At 47.0% G+C, this 21,933-nt stretch overlaps 2 protein-coding genes across 2 annotated transcripts in view; one reads left to right on the forward strand and one right to left on the reverse strand.

Moving 5' to 3' along the window:
- The first annotated feature begins 357 nt into the window (after positions 1-357).
- Positions 358-6,637, forward strand: Psmg4 (proteasome assembly chaperone 4). Its single transcript, XM_048429969.3, has 3 exons — positions 358-615; positions 2,246-2,321; positions 6,447-6,637. Exons 1-3 carry the CDS (start codon positions 442-444, stop codon positions 6,566-6,568), a joined length of 372 nt encoding a protein of 123 aa, XP_048285926.2. The 5' UTR covers positions 358-441; the 3' UTR covers positions 6,569-6,637.
- A 998-nt stretch (positions 6,638-7,635) lies between these two features.
- Positions 7,636-21,933, reverse strand: part of Slc22a23 (solute carrier family 22 member 23) — a 161,978-nt gene continuing 147,680 nt past the window's right edge. Inside the window, exons 9-10 of the mRNA XM_087896524.1 lie at positions 21,526-21,649; positions 7,636-11,803 (exon numbers count right to left, since the gene is read on the reverse strand). Coding sequence (XP_087752650.1) covers positions 11,446-11,803; positions 21,526-21,649 — 482 coding nt within the window. The 3' untranslated portion in view covers positions 7,636-11,445. The remainder of the gene's footprint in view (positions 11,804-21,525; positions 21,650-21,933) is intronic.

The following is a 21,933-nucleotide window of genomic DNA, read 5'->3' on the forward strand; positions in this document are numbered from 1 at the left end:
GCTGTCTCTCAGGATCGCTGCTATTAAGTAGGGCTGTCTATGTCCAAGGCTTGCAGCCAGGAGATAGAGCGGGGAGGTGGCGGCTGCTAAAGCGCTCCGAGTAAATGTCTGGGCAAAGGAAGACGCTGAGGCTGACTTCATCCCACTAACACGGTCCACTGGGGAGAAGGGAAAGGACGAGGGTGGTCAGAGGGTCCCCAGAGGTCACTGTCAAACACCTAAGCAAGGCAGGGTTTTTTCCACAGCTGTACCTTTGTCAAGGTACTAACTTAGCGCAGGGCAAAGGAATCTCCTAGGCCCCGCCCCTCGCGTTCGCTCCGCCCCACCCCGGCGCGCGCATCTGAAAGTGAAAGCGCATCGGGCCTCTCGGCGCTCGCTCTCTCTGGTCTGGCCGCTCGCGCCAGGCTGGGTTCCTTGCTGTGGCTCGAGCGGGCGGGCGGGATGGCGGAGCCGCAGGGCGCCGCGAGCGGAGACGTGTCGCTTCACAACTTCAGCGCAAGGCTCTGGGAGCAGCTCATCCACTTCCACGTCATGCGGCTGACAGACTCGCTCTTCCTGTGGGTGGGGGCAACGCCGCATCTACGAAACCTCGCAGTGGCCATGTGCAGCCGCTACGTGAGTGTGGGCGGGGCCTGGGCAGGAAGGGGGTGGGCCTTCCTTGGTGCGGATTACGGGGTGCGGGGCCTAAACTGAAGGGCCTGGTGGACCTCAGTGAGGAGGGTCCGGGGTGCAGGGTGACAAGTGGGAACCACTGGGGAGGGGCTCTGGAACAGGAGTGACTAGTGGGAGTGAGGCTGGTCACGTGTAGCCCTGAGGGACTTCAGCTGTCCTCAGAGCTTTCCCTGAATACCTCAGGCTGGAGTCCCCTAGGCTTCTTGACTGTTACTGAGCCTCAGTCCGCCTTGCATCACCTTGGGCTCTCAGCCCAGCCCCTGAGCTCTGAGCCCACCAAAACCAGAGTTCTCCTTGCACAGGACCTAGATGTGTGTGTGTGTTAAAGTAGATTTACTTCAGGCGCTTAAGTGTAAATTCTGTTCCGTTTCAGCTAAATATTGAACTCAGAGTCTGTAAACAGCAGGTTTATGATATACTTTTGTATTTTTTTCAGTCAAAAAAACGGTCAGAAATAGATTCATTCATTCCCCCCCCCCACCTTTTATTCTTGCTTTCTATTTGGCTAATGAAGTGAGTTTAAGCCCTTAGGAAATGATGTTTCATCCATCCAGTTGTCTCCATCTGGATATCGTGGCAAGGGTACCAAATTCCAGAGCAAGTTAGTGGGTGGGCTTTTTCCTTTAAAGCAAGAGTTTTTGAGGGAGCTGCTGGATATTGAACCCAAGGTGTAGTTGGACTTTTTTTGTCGGGACTATTGGCTCCCCTATAGTGACATGGAGACTTTTAATTATGAAAGCCTGGCCGACGGCTTAGGCTTGTTTCTAACTAGCTTTTATAACTTAAATTAATCCATTTCTATTTATCTATATATTGCCACATGACTTGTGGCTTTACCTGCCCTCCAACATGTCTTGTGCCCTCTGTATCTCCTGGAGACTCCACCTTTCTTCTTCCTGGAGTTCTCTGTGCCTGAAAATCCTGCCTGGCTATTGACCATTCAGTTTTTTATTAAGCCAATCAGAATGACACACCCTCACAGTGTACAAGAAGATTCTTCCACACCAGTGTGTTACATTTTATTGCTTCTTAGCCAAAACAAGATTGGTCAATCATTTCATACACGGCTTTAACTTTGCTGTTTGGATGCTGGTAGCTGGTGTCTTTTCAAATTCCCAGGTCACTATATTCATCTTCAGAAGTCCTCACAAGCCTTGAGGGAGTGAGAGCTGTGCTCTTGTAGGCTTTCCTGAGGAGGGCAGGACCTTGCTTCTCAGCTGTTGAACTGGACCAGGCACCCAGACTTTGGTCACATTTCTTGCTGTGGCCTTAATGACTTCATTTGCTTCCCTTCTGGTTGGAATGCCGTTGAGCATACTTTGGGGTTTGTAATACAAAAACAATCACTTTATGTGAAATAGGTCCTGGAATCTATTAACAACTCCGTGGATCCCATTATGGTGGCTTCTGTTTGCCCTAATTTTACTCCCTCTTTTGTGTTGGGGGTCATCTGGATTTTGACTGGGGACATTTGTATGTCTTCTCGTTGCCCTGATGCCTTGTGTAGAAACCGAAGCTGCCTGGTTGAGGACAATTCACGGTATACCTTTGTTCTTTTTTCCCTCCTTTTTAGGACCCCATCCCTGTGTGCACCTCCCTTTTCGGAGACACTTCTGACGCGACCTCCTCTGGCCTTGCCCAGCGCTTAGGTATGTACCCATAGCTAGTGTTTGTAACCAGCCAGGTGTGACACACTGTTTCATGTCCTAGGGCAAATGACCTCAGACCTCAGAAATAAAACACCTTCGTCTTAGGGAACACTACCTCATTACTGTTGGAAGCAGACTTTGGGTCTTTTTATGGGACACATGTACATGTAGGTACCTGTGTCAGCTGCCTCAGTATCATGATCCCAGGGAACTTTTGGAAGCTCCCATATCCTTCTTGGCTCCCCACTTGCATCCACGAGCGGATATATTTTCTTTCAATGTGTATATAATCTCCTTGGGAGAGAGGATAAATTCTACCCAGGGCCAGCTGCTCTGAGTGGCTCCCTGGGGCTCGTGGCAATTTCTGTACTGCAGTGAGGATTGTTTCTCAGGCTTAGTATGAATGCAGAGTAGGGTGGCTGTTTACCAAAGAGCGTGAGGTTGAAGGCCCCACTCTTCCCACCTGTGCCTTTTTTTTAAATTACAAATACTCAGGTGATTCAGGTAATAACTTGTGTTTTATGATCTCCAGCCCCACTTGCCCCTGACTTGTATACATGGAGTGTCTTCATCAATGACTCAGTCTTTGTGTTTTCCAGCATCCCTAGTCATCTCTGAACCCAGTGATTCCAGGGTACTCCTGAATCTTAGCCAGGGGAATGTGATGGGAAAGAGCCCAGTCACCAGTTTTGAGAACTCACACATCAGTTGTGTTTGGAGTTGTACAAAGAAAATGGTATCATCTTAACAAGTAGGAAGATCTGTCATTTTCAGTGACTTATACACAAGCAACTAACATACAGCCTAGGAGGAATGCCACCAGTTCAGGAGAGCTCCAGACTTGTCGTATCCTATGGTTAGAGGCCAGGGAGATAGAGGTCACAGGAACTTTCGGGGACCTAACCTAGAAACAGACCTGACGCATGAGCTGTTTTGCAAACTTTTTATTAAGAAGTAATTTTGAGTTTATGGGAAAGAATTTCTGCTGAACCAAGAAACCAAGGTTTTTACTTTTTGACCTTCCCTTTCTGTTTACATTTTTTCCTCATGAATCACATCAAAGTGGGGGACATGATGTGCCATTGCTTCTCAGTGCTTCCTTGTGTGTTTTTATGTACAGAAGTGTAACACACTTATGTCAAGAGGATTGTGTGCCCATGTCCATGCAGACAGCGTTGAGGGAAGGGTCCATATATATGGGGACAGGATGCTGGTTTGAATTGCAGTGACAGTCCCTGATAGAGAAGGGCTGCAAGATTTATCTGGCATGCCATGAATGAAGTTTGTTTTTTAATTAAAGATTATATTTTAATGTATATATGTGTATGTGTGAGTATGGATTTGTGCATGTGAGTGTAGGTGCCCACGGAGGCCAGAGGAGAGTGTTGAATCCTCTGAAGTTGGAGTTACAGGTAGTTGTGAGTCACCTGACACAGGTACTAGGAACTAAACTCCAGTTTAGTTCTCTGCAGGGACAGTATTTGTTTTTAGTGACTGAGCCATCTCTCCAGGCCCTAAGGTATAACCCAGGCTGGCTTCAAATTCATGATTCTCTTGCTTTTGCCTTTTCATCATATCCTAGTGTATGCCACCAATGCTTTCATACCAAAAAAAAAAAAAAGCAGCGTTGGCTCAAGAATATGAGGTAGAGGCCTAACACCAGGTTTTGTGCAGTGACTTGGTGACCTGGTGGCATGTTGAAAGGTCTGGTGCTGCACAGTGCTCAGTAAAGTCCCGGGCTGACTGATCTCCTTGGGCCTGGGCACGGATCAGTAACCTATAATAAAGATAGAGGTGTCCTGCAGTATAACATCTATGGAAGACAAAAGCAGACAGATACGAGCTGGGCTGCAGGGCTCTCAGTGACCGTGGAAGCATTGCACCACCGTTTTGCATGTAGGAGGAGACCCTGAGCTCTGGTTTCTGGTCTCCTTTCAGGGCAGAGATGGGTCTGGAAGGTTGAGTCACAGATACAGTGGCCCCTTAGCAATTAGACTGATCAGAGCTACAGTACAGTGGGCCCCCATGGGGAGAGGGGAAGGCCGCACCACTGCCACTGAGAGGACAGACTAAGCACTGTGATTTTATGGCCCCTTTCTGGTTGGTCTTGATGGATCTCACTATCTTGCCATACTTGACTGGTTCTCAGATCATTATCTAAATTAGCAATTCCCAGACTCCCTCCTGTACCCATGGGAATGGGATCGGAGAGGTGGTTGGGGTGGGGGTGGGGGAGAGTTTTGGGTCTCCCTGCTCTACTTCTTGTGCAGAGCCGAGCACTGTTTGGGACCTTGGGGAACATTGCATGCAGCAAACTGGTGGCTGGTCCAAAGAAAATGCTGTAAGCTATTGTAAGGCACCGTCTTCTGTGCTAACTAAACAACTGCTTCTGTCCAGATGCCCTCCTTCTCTTCCTTTTTAAAAGACAGTCTGTCTTTCTTGATTTGGCTGGCCTAGAGCATAGGCTTAACCTCCCATCTCTGCCTCCTAAGTGCTGGGATTTGGGGTTACACATGTGTGCCAGTATGCCTAGCTACGCCCTTTTACTTGTTTTTGCATTCCTTTTTTAAAAAAGGAAACAACACCCTGGGTATGGTGGCTCACACCTTTAATCACAGCACAGAGGCAGAAGCTGGTGGCTCTCTCTTGAGTTGGAGGCCAGACTGATCTACAGAGCAAGTTCCAGGACAGCTAGGGCTGGTATACAGAAAAACGATGTCTCAAAAGGAAAAAAAAAAAAAAAAAAAACACTAAAAGAAAAGAAAACAACAGCGCTGGACATAGTTGCACTTGCCTTTAATCTCAGCACTCTAGCAGTGGCTGACAGATCTGTGAGTTTGAGGCCATCCTGATTTACAGAGTTAGTTCCAGGACAGCCAGGGCCACACAGGGAAACCCTATTTTCAAAAACTAAAAACCCAAAACAAACCCTCTGGCTGTCCTCAGGACAGAGACTGGGCTCTTCTCAGGATGCATCAGCTTCCCAGTCAATGGAATATTCCCCAAGATCCCTGTATCTGAAAACAAACAAGCACAATCTTGAATAACTAATAAAGAAAATACTTAAAAAGGTCTTTGAGAGTCAGAGGCCCTACTGCCTTTGATTTACAAAGGAGGGTCTGGAGCCCAGAAGTTTCAGGTTGTGATGGGGCAGAAAGACCCAGGCTTGAAGTCAGATTTGCCTCTGCCCTCGCTGACACCCTCCTTTGACTGCAGGTAAGAGTTGCAGAGGGAGACAGAGTCACCACCTGGATGAAGCTCAGTATATTCTACAGTAGCTTTAATCAGAGTGTTACGGCTACTCAGCCTTACTGCCTGCTGTTCCTCCTGGAGAGGAGGGTGGGGTCACTGGACTAGAGGGAAGGATGAGTGAAGGATTGGTGTTCTGATAGATGAAAAGTAGTTTGTGCCTGTGCCCTGGGCATGGGTGAGGCTAGAGGAAGAGGTCAGGCCACTGCCCAGACACTGATAAATAAAACACTGGCTTGCTTGGAATTGCTGCCTGCTTCTGCTCAGGGTATTGCCTTCCACATTCTAAGCATGTAGCTGAGCTTCATTTTTTCAGTTCTATCAGTGCCTCACCTATTTATTGGTTATAGAAAATGCACGTGCATTTGTGTACATGTATACACATATGTAATGTGTGTACATGTATACACATATGTAATGCATAAAATAAGCATTCTCCTAGAAGGAGAGTGGAAAATGAAAGAGATGGGCGGTGATGATGGAGAACTTCAGACTGTTTTGAAATAGCAAAATCCCCAAACCTTTGAAGCCACAGCCCCGTGTAGAATAGAGGTTCTCAGATACTAGTATGTGGTTACTCAAGAGCTTTCTAGCAGTGACTGCTGGCCCCAGCACTGTACCTTTCTCCTGCAGGAGTCAGGATGGGCCAGAGACTGCAGTTCTTGCTGAGCCTCTGCTATTGCTGCTGCATAGGCCTGTACTAAATCCAGGGCTCCAGAGTCGAGGGTGCTAGATGTCCATTTGCACGTCTAGCCCTTGAGAATTCTTCTCCAAATCCCATTCTCCTTCTAAGCACTTCCCAGCTCTAGGCACATTTTTGGAACATGGACTCAGTGTATTTCAGTTGTGACTGTCAACATATTTTTCTCTTTTTAGCCAGGAAGACCAGTAAGCAGGTGTTTGTCAGCTACAACCTCTCCAACACAGACAGCAACTTCACGTTACTTGTAGAAAACAGGATCAAGGAAGAAATGGAGACGTTTCCCGAGAAGTTCTGAGTGGCAGAGGGAAGAGTGTGTAACTTGTGTATAAATTACATTTCAATAAACAGGTTGGGTTTTGTCTTAGGCTGCATTCATACCTTGCTTTAAAGAGTTTATTCCGGGGCTGTCTCCTCTTAGTGTGGACGTCAGAAGGCCTGAGCTGACGGGCATTGGCAGGAGAGTAGCAGACAGCACACACACTCCTGACTGGTTCTGGAGAAAGGGGCAAAAGTGTAGTTGGAAACAGTTGAAATTAATGGCTGCTGTGTTCCACACATTCCCAGTCAGAGTTAAGAGCCACAGTGGCTATGCTTTAGGCTCGTGTGGCAGGTCCTGAGGCTTCTGTCTTGTGAACTGATAGATCAGCCTTGTGGGGGCTTCCCCAGTGTTCTCTCTAAGCCTTGCCTGGGCACCTTACTTGTGTTTTATAAAGTTACATTTGAACCTTAGTGCAGCTTTCTAGATCTGTGGTCTCTGGGGTGTCTAGTTTCTTTTGGCCGTTCTTCCCATCTGAGAAATGATAGTAATCCCTAGCCTGCTAAGTGTGTAGAAGTGCTTTGCAAACTGTAAAGGTTGTGCCAGGTAGCAGTCTTGTTTTTTTTTGGACCCCAGTGCCTCAGGCCACTTTGCTCTTATGCCTGTCACCTTTGCTTTCCTTTCTCCCTAGTCCCTGCCCTTTGGCCATTTTTAGTCCTTAGCATTTTCCTGACTACTGCTGGGACTCTAATTGTAATTTTCCACCAGAGGTTCATGTGTTGAGAATCATGTTTTGACAAAAGGTGACCACCATTGCAAAAGAGTTTTCTCTTTGGGGTCCCCCTGGACTCTTTTGTATTGAGAGCAGACAGTTCGGGGCCTATAATTATTTTGCACCATACTAAGACTCTTGCATTGAGCCCCGCAAGGGCAGGTATAAGGACATTTAAGAGTAATAATGTCTGTGGTTTGAGGTGCGGCCTCCTGCATACTTGCCGTGCCAACCTCTGAGGCCTCAGCCAGTGTTTCTGCAGTGCTGAAAGACCAGCAGACAGCTCTCTAGGACAGAATAGTGAGTAACACAAAATCAGCTATGGAGAGAAGAGTTTGGTATAAATGCTTTATTAAAGAAATAATTGTTTTCTTGTTAAAAAATACTACATTAGAGAAGAGCGTTTGGATTATCAGTCTTTCCTCACAGAATCACAGTGTAGATAGTCACTCCTTGACCTCTCTGGGAATCCTCAGGCCACAGGTTAGCAGAACACAAACGAGAAAAAATTCCTCTTAAGTGTGCTGAATTCTCCGATGGTTTGAGAATCACATAAACACTTAAGGTTAATCCGGTCTCAGCCTCTGACCACCCTCTAAGACCAGGACTCCTCAAGCAGACTGAGACCCCACCATCCCCAGGGCAAGTAAAGGCCGCTGACAGAAGAAGCCTTGGAAGTAGTGAGCGGGGAGGTCTGGTCAACGTGGAGGATTTTATTACTTGTCCTCAGTGGTAGTGAAATGCCCTTTGTGGATACCATCAGGTGAGGTAGGGAAGACATTCCAGAGGAAATCTGTTAGTGGGGCAACGTTTTTATTTCTGTACATTTACATACAAATTTTCCCCAAAGGTACAACAGATGCGACACCATGCAGACACGCAGCTGTGAATGACAGCTCAGAGCCCAACATAAACTTGTGCTATGAACAGGTACCGCCCCCATCAACACGTACAGTCATGCGGCTCTTGGGATAAAAGCACGCATGGCGGGGTTGCAGAGGACAGAGGTAGGGAAGCGTTCCTCACTAGACACAACACACCATACTGCTCCAAAACACACACAATACATTATTAGAGTGAGGTGGTGTCCGTAAGAACACGGAGGAGTTGAAGTGTGGGCCTCCCTCGACCTGTGTGCCACCCAGGGGCTGGGTGTGTCGTGGTCACGAGATTCTTTGAATGGCACTTCCAGTTCAGGGACTTCTTGTTTGGCTCTGGGAAGTAGTCATGACTGCGTGTGATATTTCCTTTACAAGATCTGGTTTTGCTTGCTTTCCATTTTGTAGCCAAACCCATTTATCAGCCCTGTCCTCCAGTTGTAGGTGACTATAGTCTTAAAACACAAAAACATCTAAACCTTTTTTTCCTATTCGCCTTGGGTGCTAATAATTAGATAGTTCATAGTATTTGACTTAGTAAAGAGCAAAATGAAGAACTGTTCCAGCCCTGTCTGAGGTGTTCACATTTGTGCATAAGTTATGAAAACAGGTGCAGGGATGAGAGGAGAGGACTACGGCCCTAGAGTGCCCCAGGGATGGAGGAGCCCCACACAAAGGACCAGTGCCTGAGAAGCAACTACCCACGGGAGCACAGGACTGAGTTTAGGGATGGCAGCTTGGTACCAGGGAGTTGGGCTGTGACCACCTTCCTATGGAGCTAGGCCAGAGTATCTGAGGCCTGGGTGTCCTGCTGTCTTTCTGACTCCATCAGACCACACAACAAGCTTAACTACAAGCAAACTTTCCTGTTTGGGCTGCCTCCCATGAGGTGTTCCAGCAACTTCAGGTACCCATACTCCGAAGCAGAAACTGAATTACTCAGCGGGCCCTGAGGTTGCCACATGAAGGTCAAGACACAGCCAGCAGTCAGCCTTCTGAACTTCTCTGGTTGGTGGTCCCTTGGCCCCTGCCTCAATGGTAGCTTCCCTGATGATCCCTGATAGGTTGCCTCTGATTGCTGTAGCCATTAACACGGCGTTGGCCCAGTGTTTTTACCATTGTCGTTTGAGGTGGAGATTGGAGACTTGGACAAGAAGTTTGGAAGTGCTGTACCTTGACATCACCTCCCTGGTGGTTTTAGCAAAGCTCTTGAGAAGGACAGCACAACCAGTGGAAGACTGTTCTCGGCTATGCGCATGTCTCATTCTCTATTAACAAGAGTTTGCTGCCAGGTGACTTGGTAGCAGGTACCCTGGGCAGGGTGAAAGGTATCTTACAAGTTTGGCACGCAAAGGCTGCACAGATGTAGAGAGGCTTTGGAGAGAGGATGTGTACTGACATCAAGGCATGGAAGGGAGGTGACTAAGAGACCAGGGAGGTAAAGGAAAGATGGACTGGGAGCAGGTATCAGGGACTGGCCACACAACTTCCTTCCTAGACATTGGTCCTCAAGCAAAGCACTCAGGACCCCAGGCATGGAAGAGAACATAGGCCAGCTACTGGAAACATGGCTGCACATCCCAGCTCTACCCTCATGAGGTTTTGATCAAGGCAGCTGGCTTCTGCTGATGTATCTATCAAATGGGGCAGAGAAGCAGGGGAGACTGTAAGAAATAGACCAGACAAGGAGCTGGGAGGGGATAAACTCAACCCTTTTCTAGCTTTTGAATTTGAGCAACTGCCACTTAGAAGTCACGTAGTTGCCCACATAGGCCCAAGACCGTGATTTCCCTGGAAGAACACATGGTAGAGACGCATGGCAAGAGGCAAGGCAGATGGTTGATAAGAAGCCACGGTGCCCAGAGAGGCTGGCACCTGAGCTGCTGCAAGAGGTCCAGAGGCTGGTTTCTCAGCAGCCCTGGGGCCCTGCTGTCTCGGGCTGGATGAGGGACACGGGTAAGGAACATCCTTGGAGGCTGGCACAGGATGGAGTTGAGCTTTGGTGCGTTATTGCTTTCTCTTCTTGCTGCTTTCAAGGACTAGAGGCCATGTGGCCTCACCTGTGAGCAACCTGCACTCCTGCCCAGGACCCTTTTGTGCTGAGTGAGTGACAGGCAGGAAGCCATTGAGGAAGACATGAGGTGGACCGCCTCCAGGTGCCGTGGGCACTGTTGTGATGTCAGAGTGACAGCCATCCAAGCTGGAGCTCTCTATGGTGTGTGCTGGAGATGTGGGTGGCGGCCATGTGGGGGAGAGCAAGGCTCCCTCCTGGGATTTGCCTTAGTCATCTTTTTTCGGTTATTTTCCTGTTGTTTGGAGTTCTGAAAGTAACCACATTTTCAAGTAGTGCCGGCAACAGAGCTGACTGGGGAAGAGAGACCTTTGCTGCTGGAACTCAGTCTGGGAAAGTGTCTTAATAGAAACAGACATCTCAGACACAACAGCTACTGTGGACTTAACTAAGCAAACCCAGTATCAGGAAATGGGTGCTTTCTCATCACGTAGGGTTTCTGGTGCAGTACGGAAGTTTCCCCACAAAAACTTCCAGATCAAGTACAAAAGGATGATCCTGAAGGAAAGAAAGATGGCGCTGGCTCCTATGACCCTCTGGGGGCTGCTTCCCAACACACGGGGTGGAAACGACCTTACAAACAGAAAGGAAAAAACCCAACTTTAAAATATACAGACTATAGAAAAAGACCCAATTCATGTACATTTTCCTCTGTCTAAAATACAGTCCCCCAAGAATGCTCCACTTGAGAGGCACAGCTGTCCACGGCAGCGAGCCTGGAGGTAGGGGTCCTGGCCTACAGATGACCTCTGTCTCCTTGAGTGGAGAAGGAAATTGAGGCTGGCCTCCAGAGAGGGGACTGGCTACTGCATTGGTCACTTCCAGGGTCTTCCTCAGAGTGACCCTGCCTCACTCCTGAAGAAGGTTCCACTTCATGATCAGCGAGAGGGAAGGGGATAAAGTGCTTCTCGTAAAAATGACCAAAATAAATACAAACGTTTAATGGCAGAAAAAGAAAGTCTTCAAAGGGTTATTTCCAAAACATCTGATTGCTCAGATCTGTTCCTCGGATGTCTGGAAAGACAGAATTCCCCACACCAGTTGGAAGTCTCACGATGGAGCGGAGTCAGCAGCAGAGATGGACTTCCTCCCCCAGCCACACGTCCTCTCTCTGGTCTGTAAATCCGTGTGCAAACTTTCCCCAGCCCTTCGAGCCTCAGGGGGGACTGGCGGAACGGTGGTGTGGCCCAGCAAGCTACATGGACTTCATGCCATTGGCGGTGGCCCCCTCCGGCAGCCCATCCCCCACTGCAGCCACGTCGTGCAAACCCGAGTAGTCCTTGAGCTCCGCGTTGGTGAGCAGCAGCGGCTGCTCTCCCTTCTTGTGTGGCAGCAAAGGCTGCCGCGTGTAGTGCTCCCCATTGGCGATGTTCTCGGGCAGATTCTGGTCCCTGCTCTCGGGCAGCAGGAGGATGCAAATGATGCAGATGAGCGTGCAGCAAGCGAAGATGATGTGGTGCAGGAAGTAGCCTTTCTGGTTGTGCAGCTCAATAATGGGCGCTGTCAGCATACCAAAGCCTGCACTGGCCAGCACCAGCCCCAGCCCACCACACCTGCAGGGGGAGAGAGAGCACAGGCTTGAAAGAAGCATACAACGTTTGATACAAGTAGAGTGGAGTGGGACAGCGGCTTGATGGGCTATTAGGGTAAGCACGTATGCCCCACAAACTTCCAGTACTGGAAACCTACTCCTCTGGGCAGGAGAGATGGCTCAGAGGTTAAGAGCACTGACTGCTCTTTGAGAGGATCTGGGTTCGATACCTAGCACCCACATGATAGCTCACAACTGTCTGTAGCTCTTGTTCCCAGAGGATCTGATGCCCTAATACAGACATACCTGCAAGGCAAAACACCAATGTACATAAGATAAAAATAAATAAATTAAAAAACTTAACAGAAAAAGTAAGTGGTTACAAAAAAAAAGGAGTGAAAGAAACCTAACCCTTAAATTCAAATGTTGGTGGAATTCAGATATGGGGCCTTTGGGAATAACAAATATTAAATGTAGTCAAGAGGTTGGGATAATGTTTTTTTTCTCTTGTTAAATTTATTTATTTTTATTTTATGCACCTTGGTATTTTGCCTGAATGTATGTCTGTGTGAGGGTGTCAGTTCTTGGAGTTACAGACAATTGTGAGCTGCCATGTGGGTGCTGGGAATTGAACCCAGGTCCTCTGGAAGAGCAGTCAATGTTCTTCACCACTGGACCATCTCTCCAGCCCCGTGATGATAATTTTATAAGGCCTTTATAGGAGAGGAGAAGCCTGAGCTAGCATATTTGCTGTGTCACCATGTGATGCCCTGCATTACCTTGGGATTCTGCAGAGTCTCCATTATCCAGGATCCATTACAACCCCCTACGTTGGACCTCTCAGCATCCAGAACCACAGATAAATGAACTATACTCTTTCTAAACTGTCAGTTACTACAATAGAAAATGAATTAAGGGACCAAGGAAGTTCTGTCTTTGTGCAGAGGCTGGTTGCTACCACCTAGTATCCCCTATAGTTGTGACATTCCAAGCCACTTTCATTTTGGCTCTATCTGTGGATTCCTACAACTCTGAGATCAGATAAGCCAAACCCTTAGTGGGAATTATTTAATCTCTATTTTTCTGGTAAGTGAGGCACCCTCTAGAATCCTAGAGAGATTATCATACGTGCAACGCTTTCAGACACCCTCTTTCCATGGCTCTAACTTCTCTACTTTGACCTAAAAACATTCCTGGGACTAAAGGTGTTCTGTAGGTACTAAGAAAGTGAGACTGTAGTGTCCAGGTAATAGGACAGAAAACTGCCTGGTCCCCAGGCCCCAGGTCCCGGGACAGACAGAGGTGGTCTTATCTTCAGCAGGAGGAACACCATTGCCTGCCCACTCTCAAGAACAGTGGAGAAGATGTACAGGGATGTGGACTCCAGGAGGAACCTTACAAAGGAGCTGCTCAAGACTTATGCAACACTCTAGGAAAGGGACCTTGTTCTAAAACATGAAGTGGAAATGGCTGAAGGAAACACGCCTGCTGCAGCTGGAACTCTTGAACAATTAATGGTTCCCTACTTGGTACAGTAGGTGGCTCCCAAGTCAAAAAAGACCACCCTGCAAATTTCATCAAATGAAATTAAAATGTTTCCAAGAAAGCAAATGCAAGGCTTGCATGCTGAAAACTGCAGAGCTTTGTTGATGGAAAAATCTAAGATGCTCAAAGTAAATGGATCAAAAGACAATATTTTAAAGATGGTAAGCATTCCTGAATTGAGCTATGGATTCTTCAGTCCCTATCAAAATCTTCGCTGAGAATAAACTTATCTGAAAATTTACACGGTAATGTAGAAGATGCAGAATAGTCAGGAAAGGATTTTGAAAAAGGAATATAGGAAGATTTACTGTCCCCATTGTGAAACTTAGAAACGGTGCCAATCAGCGTGGTGGCATCGAGAGGCAAACCCATAGAACAGTGAGGGCTCAGAAACCGGGCTTTACACCTACGGCCAGTGGATTCTGACAGAGGTGCACACTGTGGGGGCAGAGCTGCTGTGTAGCAAGCGGTGTTGGTGCAGTGGGGTCGTGTGTACTGACTCCCAGAAAATGTCAGGGAAGACTGTTGTGACCTTGGGTCATCATAGAAGCTGATTAGCTGGACTCACTCAAAATTGCTTATTTTTCCTTTCAGAAGACACATAATTCAGAAGTAGAAACCATACAGTCTGTGAGAAATGCTTGCAAAGCCTGCCTCTGACAATGAATGTCTGTCCATAATGTATAAAGGACTCAACTTGGCTTGAAAAATGAGGAAAAGTTGTCTGTTTAACAGGCATTTCAGCACACACACACACACACACACACACACACACACACGCACACCAAATTGCAAACATCTAGAGAGAAAAGCTTGAGTTGAGGCACAGTGTCCTTGTCAACAGAGAACTGCAAACCAAAATCACATTGAGAGGCCACTTCACACCCGTGAGCAAGCCTGGAATAAAGGACCGAATAATATGCCGACCAAGAAGGACCTCGAGAGGCAAGAGTTCTCTGCTAGCCTCCTGGTAACAGGATGGAAAACAGGACATTTTCTTAAAAGGAAACACGATTTTATATAACTAGCAATTCCATGTACAAAACAAGTAAAAACATATGCCCAGACAAAAATCTACAAGCAAATGTTTCTGCCTTATAGCACTGGGAACAATCCAAGTGTCTATCAGCTGGTGAGTGATAAATAAAATGTGGCATGTCCACATATAATGGAATATTACTTAGCCATTAAAAGCATGAAGAATTGACGTTTTACACCACAAGAACCATCATGCTGATTGTATGATTCCATTTCTATGAAATGTCAGAAATGTTGATTCAGGGAGACAGAAAGCAGGACAGTGGTTGGGGCTAGGAGTGAAGGTAAGAACTGCAAAGGGGCATGAGGATGTTTTTCTTTAGAGGGTGATAGAAGTGGTCTATGATTGGAGGGTGACAAACTATTTATAAATCTTAATGAATGGATCCTATATAAAACATATGTCACTAAAGCTGCTAACTCCCAAACTTCTGCAGCTGTGGAGCCAGGCCGGCTGGTCCAGATCCCCATCATCTCATGATCTGAGTGAGGCAGCTGCCAGTCCTGCCTCTTCTCAAGAGCCCAGAGACTGTGATCCCTCTCCACGTACCCAGGGCTGATGTAGCAGATGTGACTCAGAGCTCTCACCTCCTCCTAGGACTGTACTCATGGTTCCTGTTGACTTCCTCCCCTGTGAACTCTGTGAAATCCAGGCTAAGCAAGCTGCAGAGCTGCTCCAAGCCTCCCCAAGTCCTTCCTCTCAGAAGACCATAGCCTCATGGTTCATGCCTCTGTGTTTCTGCACTTGGGAGGTGTTCAAGGACAAGATCAAATCTTGCTCAATCCGTTGTCCCTAGTATTCTCTCAGTAACTGTATAAGACCTGGCCTGCTAGCCCTTGGGCATTACTAGGTATTGTGTCAGGTTCCTAAGAAGACGATTCCCACTTCCAAGTACTTTTAACCTTTGCCTTATGTAGGGGCTGGAAGAAATAAGGAATTTCTTGCCAATAAAGTATTGCAAAAATGAGATGTCCCTTCTACATAGTACTCTGGCTATGACAAAGTAAGCTGCTGTGTTGTTGTTGGAACACACAGCAGGAAGCAAGATGGCTCCCAGTTAATGTTCTACAACTCATGAAGAACTGGATCCTGTCAATGACTGCTGAGCCTCCTATCACGGGGGACTGTAGCTCATGGGACTTAGAACCAGGATCCAGCTAAGCATTGCTCAAACCACTAACGTACAGATACTACTGCAAGCCAAAGCATTTGAGTCATTTGTGATGCAGAAATGGAGAAGTACTGTAGCTGAAATGCCCAGCCTTAGCTATGGAACCTCTCACCTAGGCTGTTCTATTCTCAGTACTTTGTATTCTTCACCAAGGGAGCACTGAGAGAGCCACAGAGAAAGTCACACTGCTGGCCTGGCAAGTGGTGCACTGAGGAGAGACATGCTTTTTCTTGGTGCCGTCCAGACACCAGCCCTTTCCCAAGAGGGTCCTAGACCACCTTTAAAAGACACTGGCATCTTTCTGTCAACATTTGCTCATGAGCTTATTACCCTGGAGCCTCCATGAACCCTTCAAGGGCAAGGATTATTTCCAGGACCATCAGCTGTCTCACAGTTGGCATGTGAAAAATACCAGATGCCCATGGAGCGTGCTTCCTAGAAAGCAATGAGACTGAGCCCATCCGTCAGGTGAGTAATATGAATACCTAAATAGCCATTCAAAATTTCTGGTAAATCTGGCCTATTTGGGAAACCACAGGATGTGAGGGGTGTCTCAGATGTCAGGGTCCTGTTTGATTGGGACCTTTGACATCAATACAGCTGTTTTTCTGTTTTTTCTTTCTCAGCTGGCACCAAGGGTGGCTGGTGCCCTTACTCATGTATAGTTGTCATGCTGGAAAGCAGAATACAGTCCTCCATGTAGGGTGTGTGTTTAGCTGCCCAACCCCAGGAAAGTCTCACATGACACCAAGTGAATGATATCAAAGTAATGTATTAATACATCATGTTGAGTGAAATATATGAGATTTACAGCTAATTTAAATGTAGATGCATGTATATGATATTCAGTATGTTCCTGTACATGGGTAATACAGAATCCACTGTAATTCATAACATTCCAGCCAGGGGGAAACTGCAGACAGGGTAGTGGTCTCGTAGGATTATAGGGAAAGGGAACATTCATATCCCCGTGGATATCCTAGCTGCTGCTACAGCAGCTAGCATGGTATGGTCCACTCCTATATTACTGTAGCATTGCTGGTGTAGGCAGGCCTACTGCCCTGCCAGTCATTTTAAGGACAGCTCATAGAACGATATGCAATACCTAATGCTCTAGGAGGCTAAATGATTCTGTTGTGGGATGTGTTACATGCCATTATAAAGCATTTCTACTTAGAATAAGGTGTGCACCATGTGGTAGCATGCTCTGTAATCTCAGCACTCTGGAGGCTGAGGCGTGAGGACAGTGAGTTCAAGGCCAGCCTGGGCTACACAGCGAGAGCTTATGTACTATACCACCAGAACCTCCAGGTTCATAGTAAACAACACTGAGCATCTAGGTGTGCATAAGTTACTCGACGATGTATGCATGGTGACAGCATCAGATAGTGACTTATTTCTCTCCACATATCCTGTTGTTAAACAATGTTTGAGACAGTTGTATGTCTTCATTTTTTCTATGAAAATACTTTACTGTTTTGCCATAAGTGATTCCTTGAATTTAATAATATTACAGATAATTTTGTAGGAAAACGGTACGCCATTTTTGTTTGTCTTTAAGTCCTAGAGGATCCCTAGAGGATCTCATTTCCCTCCAAAAGGCGGAGTCATAGGCACGTGCTGTTGCTCTGGGTGTTCACTAGAGGGCAGCCTAGGCCCATGTTTACACACCAGTGAGGCGTCTACAGAGACAAAAGAGACCCTTGTTTCTTAGACACATTAACAGTTTTTACTGCCCACCGAACAGCATTCCTTTGGGTAATGCCCTCTAAACAACCACGGCCTCCAGGCAGACTTACCAGAAGGAGCAAAGTGTGAATCAGAAATAAATGTGAACCACCAACTTTCATATAAACATGAACACACCTCCCCCATGTTTTATTTCCTCTTTTACATTTTATTTTAGATTTTCTTGACTGCATTTCTGTGAAGTTAAGGATGCACAAATATTGTAATTGTTTCCTCAGGAATGAAGAACTGCCAGAACTATCCAGGTATGAACAGTAATATGAACTGCCATTCGCTAAGTTACATACGCAATTCTCAGTGGATATCTGTGGGGGGTTGTTTCTAAGACCCCCAGGTCTTTGGATGCTTGAGTCCCTTATAGAAAATGCTATAGTAGTTATGTGGAACCTACACACTTTCTGCATTCATTTACCATTATTCATAATACTGAACACAATGCAAATACAATGTAAATAGGTGTTTAGGAGGTAATGGCAAGGACTGTACATGCCCAGTAAATCATAGTTTATTGGGTATGGGTGTTAGGGACGGAATCCAGGACTGTGTACATGCTTAGCACATACTGTACCATTGAGCTACAGGCAGGTGCATCATTTCTTTAAACAAATGCTGTCCGTTGTGGTTGGCCCTACCTTTGTCATAGGGATGGATGGCAAATCTTGCCTTGTCTTGAGGCAACATCAGGGCAGAAGATAGACATGGGGACCTTGCTCAGAGGGAAAGTTCTCAAGGCCAGTCTGATGCAAATGATCTGGACCAGAGTAAAGGGACAGGACCGCGTGAGCAGCAGGCAAGCAGTAGTTAGTGGAGAGAAAAGCAGGGATAGTGCATGGGTCAAGGACAGAAAGTCCATGACTAGGACTCCATGGAAATTATGCAGACTGTGAAGCCAGCTTCCAGCTTGGCAGGATCACCAGCACCCACCTGTTCTCTTCCCTTGTCCCATTGTTGTGGGGAAAGGAAGCCACTGTAGATTACAGGAGCTCCTATCTTCAGCTTCCAGGGAACAGTGGGAAGAGAAGGTGACCCACCACAATAAAAGTCACCGGCTATTTCTAGATCAGTCTAGTGTTCCCGAGCTACTTCGGCCCAAGACAGGGAGAGAGACTGGGGAGGAAGGATGGAAACCTGTCTGTCCTAGCCCATCTTCAACTCACCTAATGCCCAGAGCCTAGGAAAACAATCTCAGAAGCCGCTGCCTGGCTAGTGGTAACCACAGTGGACTGAGGTTAAGTGGAGTGGCTCCCTCTTCAGTCCAAACAAGATTCGGTGAGACAAGGTTCAAGGTTTACTCTACTCTCTACCATCTACAGGGCAATAGAGTATCATGAATCTGTACAGAAAACATGTCCTTGGACATGTCCAGTCTCTTGTTCTTGGCATCTTAATTTTTGCATTTGTGCTGGCTAATTTTATGCCAATTTGATATAATCTGAGAGAAGGGAATCCCAATTGGGTAAATACCCTCATAAGATCGGGCTATAGGCAAGCCTGTAGGACATTTTCTCTATTTGTGACTGACGGAGGAGGGCCCATTGTGGGTGGTACCCATTCCTGGACTGGTGGTCCTGGATTATATAACAAAGCAGGATGAGCAAGCTATGGGGAGCAAGCCAATAAGCAGCAGTCCTCCATGCCTCCGCGTCAGGGACCACTTCCAGGTTCCTGCCCTGTTTGAGCTCTTGTCCTGACTCCCTCTCCTGATGCACAGCGATATGGAATTATAAGCAAGATAAATTCTTTCCTCCCCCACTTGCTTTGGGTCCTAGTGCTTCATCACAGCAGGAGTAGCCCCATCTAAGAAACTGCTGTTCTTACTTCAGAAGGTTTCTGTTCAACACAGCATTACAGAAAAAGGCAAGACTGTCATAAGAAAGAAAGAGCCCATGGAGCCCACCCTCAGTTGTCTCGGGTTTTTCTGTGTGGAGGGGGTGGTCTGGAATTTGCATCTTTCCCCTGTGGCTCTTATAGGAATTTTTCATGAGTGTATTTGCATGAAAAAGCTGCACAAACCACAGCTGGGAAGAGTTCCCACAGAGACTCTTCCAGCCGGGCTAGGAACTGGCCTCGCTTTTCTTTCGCTCTCTGCAGGTACCAAACATCACCCAGGGCCAAATGTTTTTCTGGCTTGTCATCTTGGCAAGCTGAACTCCAGAATGTATTTGTTCAACTTCTGTCCCCAAATCATTTTTTCCAGATTTCCATCAAAGAGGAAAAGGGTACATTTCTTTCACTTTAGCTTGCTGAGCACACTGCCAATGAGGCCAGAGATAAGGGGGTGTGCCCTCCCCAGAGAAACACAGAGAGTCATGCAATGACTGCCAGTGGCTACCAGAAACCAGGACCAGTGGAGACTTGTACTCTAGCTGGGAGATTATCTTCCTGGATTATTTTAGAAAGGAGGGAATTTAACTAGGTGGAGAAAGGGTAAGATGCTATGTGTCTTCAGTGTTTCACAACTACAAGAGCAAAACAAGCTTCTGGTCCATCTGGCATTGGCTCATGCAGGAGGCAGGGAACTATAAGGCTTACTAGACACCTAATTGCTTTTTCTTAAATATACAATGACTAGGTATTTTATTACAGGAACCAATGGCCAGCAGTCTTGGCTTGGATTGTGAAAATTCAAGAGAATGAGTCAAAATGAGGTCATGAGAAAATTCTGCTGTCAGCAAGGAGGGAAGTCCACAGTCCTGTCTACCTGCTCCCCGAGCCCTCCCAGCACCAGAGGGCCTAAAATAATTCGTCTCCCTGAGTCCCATCTGAACTGGAACGCCTGCTCGTTCTTCTGAAGGGAGTCATCGTGCTGACTTCTGGGTTTCAGTTCACAGCTGACTAACTGCCCACTCACAAATTCAAAAAAGCGTGTGCATTAGGAATGCTAAAGCTGTTCCAGTGAGGAGCGCCGTATGATAGGAGGAACAAACGGCGAGTGGAGGCGGGGGTCTCTTACTCAAAGTGCTTTTGGATTTTGTACCTTTGACTTTGGAGTATTTGCATACACATCATGAGGTATTGTGGAGAGGGGATCCCAGTCTAAACACAGACTTGCTTAAGTCTCATATATGCCTTGTGGAGCCTGAAGATCTTTTTATACAATATTTCAATTTTGTCCATGACACAGAATTTTTATGACAAATTTTGTTTGTCCCATTAACATTTTTTCCCTGCTGCCATGTCAACAGAAACGAACCACGTTGGTTTTAGATGTCAGGTTTTGAGGTTCAGTAATGTTCAGCCTGTGTTAGGAAGAGGGTGTCTGGTAGAGGGAATGCGGCTAAGAGATGCTCTCTCAAAGTCCTAATTTTCACTATACTACAATCCCAGTGCGATCAAATGTTGTATGTACTTCATGCACCACCACACAGGAATAGAAACTTCATTTTAGAGACAAACACTTAGGACTGCTTAGGAAAGTATTAGGGAAAGACACACTTCTCCCAGTCTAGGACTCTGCCGCCTTACTTACCTAGCCTATTGCCTGCCAAGTACTCAGCTCTTAATTTCTTTTTTCTTAACTAAGTCAGTGATATAATTTTGGATTAGTGATCAGGTTCTCAGGCCAGGAAGAAAAATAAAAAGTCCTATCTAACTGCTTTCTAATTTGTTTGTACATATGGCCTAGGCTGACCTTGGACTTCTCTGATCCTTTGCCCCCCCCAACCCAATGCTGGGATTACAGGCAAGCACCACCACATCCATTTATGGGGTGCTAGGGATTGAACCCAGGGCTTTGCTCATGCTAGGCAAACAAATCAACTACATCCCCAGCCCTCGACTTTTTGCTGAGATGGGGTCTTGTTGTGTAGACCATGCTGGCCTCTACCCTCCTGCTTCAGCCTCCCGGGAGTCTAGGATTACAGGTGAAATGTATGCCTGTCTTCCTTTCGGGCTGAAATAGCTTGGTCCTGACTCCCCAGTGGACAGTGCTGAGTTTTATCGAGATCAGCAAGAGTGATTTACTTATCCCTCTCCTTTCTGTTTCTTGTCCTGTGTCCTGTACATTAAACAGTTCCTTGTCTCCATGCCCCTGGTAAACGTCTTGATGGGATCTAGGGTTAAGTTCCCACTTGACCCTGAGAGCCAGGGTGAAGCTGATCATGAGACGGTGAGTCAGGCAGCCAACATGCCCTGCCTGCCACCACACCCTGGTCTGGAAGCCGCGGTGGGGCAGAACTGATGACAGTTCCTGACACACAGACAAGGACCAACCTTGAGTCCTGAGAAGAAAGTCACTCACCTTATCACTGTGGGGGTGATCTCTGCACAGAAGAACACACTGAGGCTCCCCACTGCATGGGATGCGAACATGCCCACGATAGAAAATGCGATGGAGAATTTATCTTTGACGCTGTCACTCATCCCTGAATGAGAATCCAAAGAAGAGGACCGTGAGGGAGGAGAGAAGGGAAGAGAACAGAAGCCAGGCAAGGGGTGAACTGGAGCGAGGAAGGGAAGCCTGGGATATCCCAGGAGCTCCCTCTTCCCCAGTGCCCAGTTTGTGGTACAGCCGGGCATGCAGTGGCCTCTGGGTGGGCAGTCCTCTAGGCTCAGGAACCTAGAGCCCTTTAAACATTCTCCTGTCTTCTGTAGGTACCTTGGGGCCCAAGCATGCTGAGCTCACAGTGGCCTGCAGAATTCCTCATCT

Source organism: Myodes glareolus, chromosome 14 (genome assembly GCF_982192425.1).
Source record: "Myodes glareolus chromosome 14, mMyoGla1.1, whole genome shotgun sequence".
Classification (NCBI taxonomy): Eukaryota; Metazoa; Chordata; class Mammalia; order Rodentia; family Cricetidae; genus Myodes; species Myodes glareolus.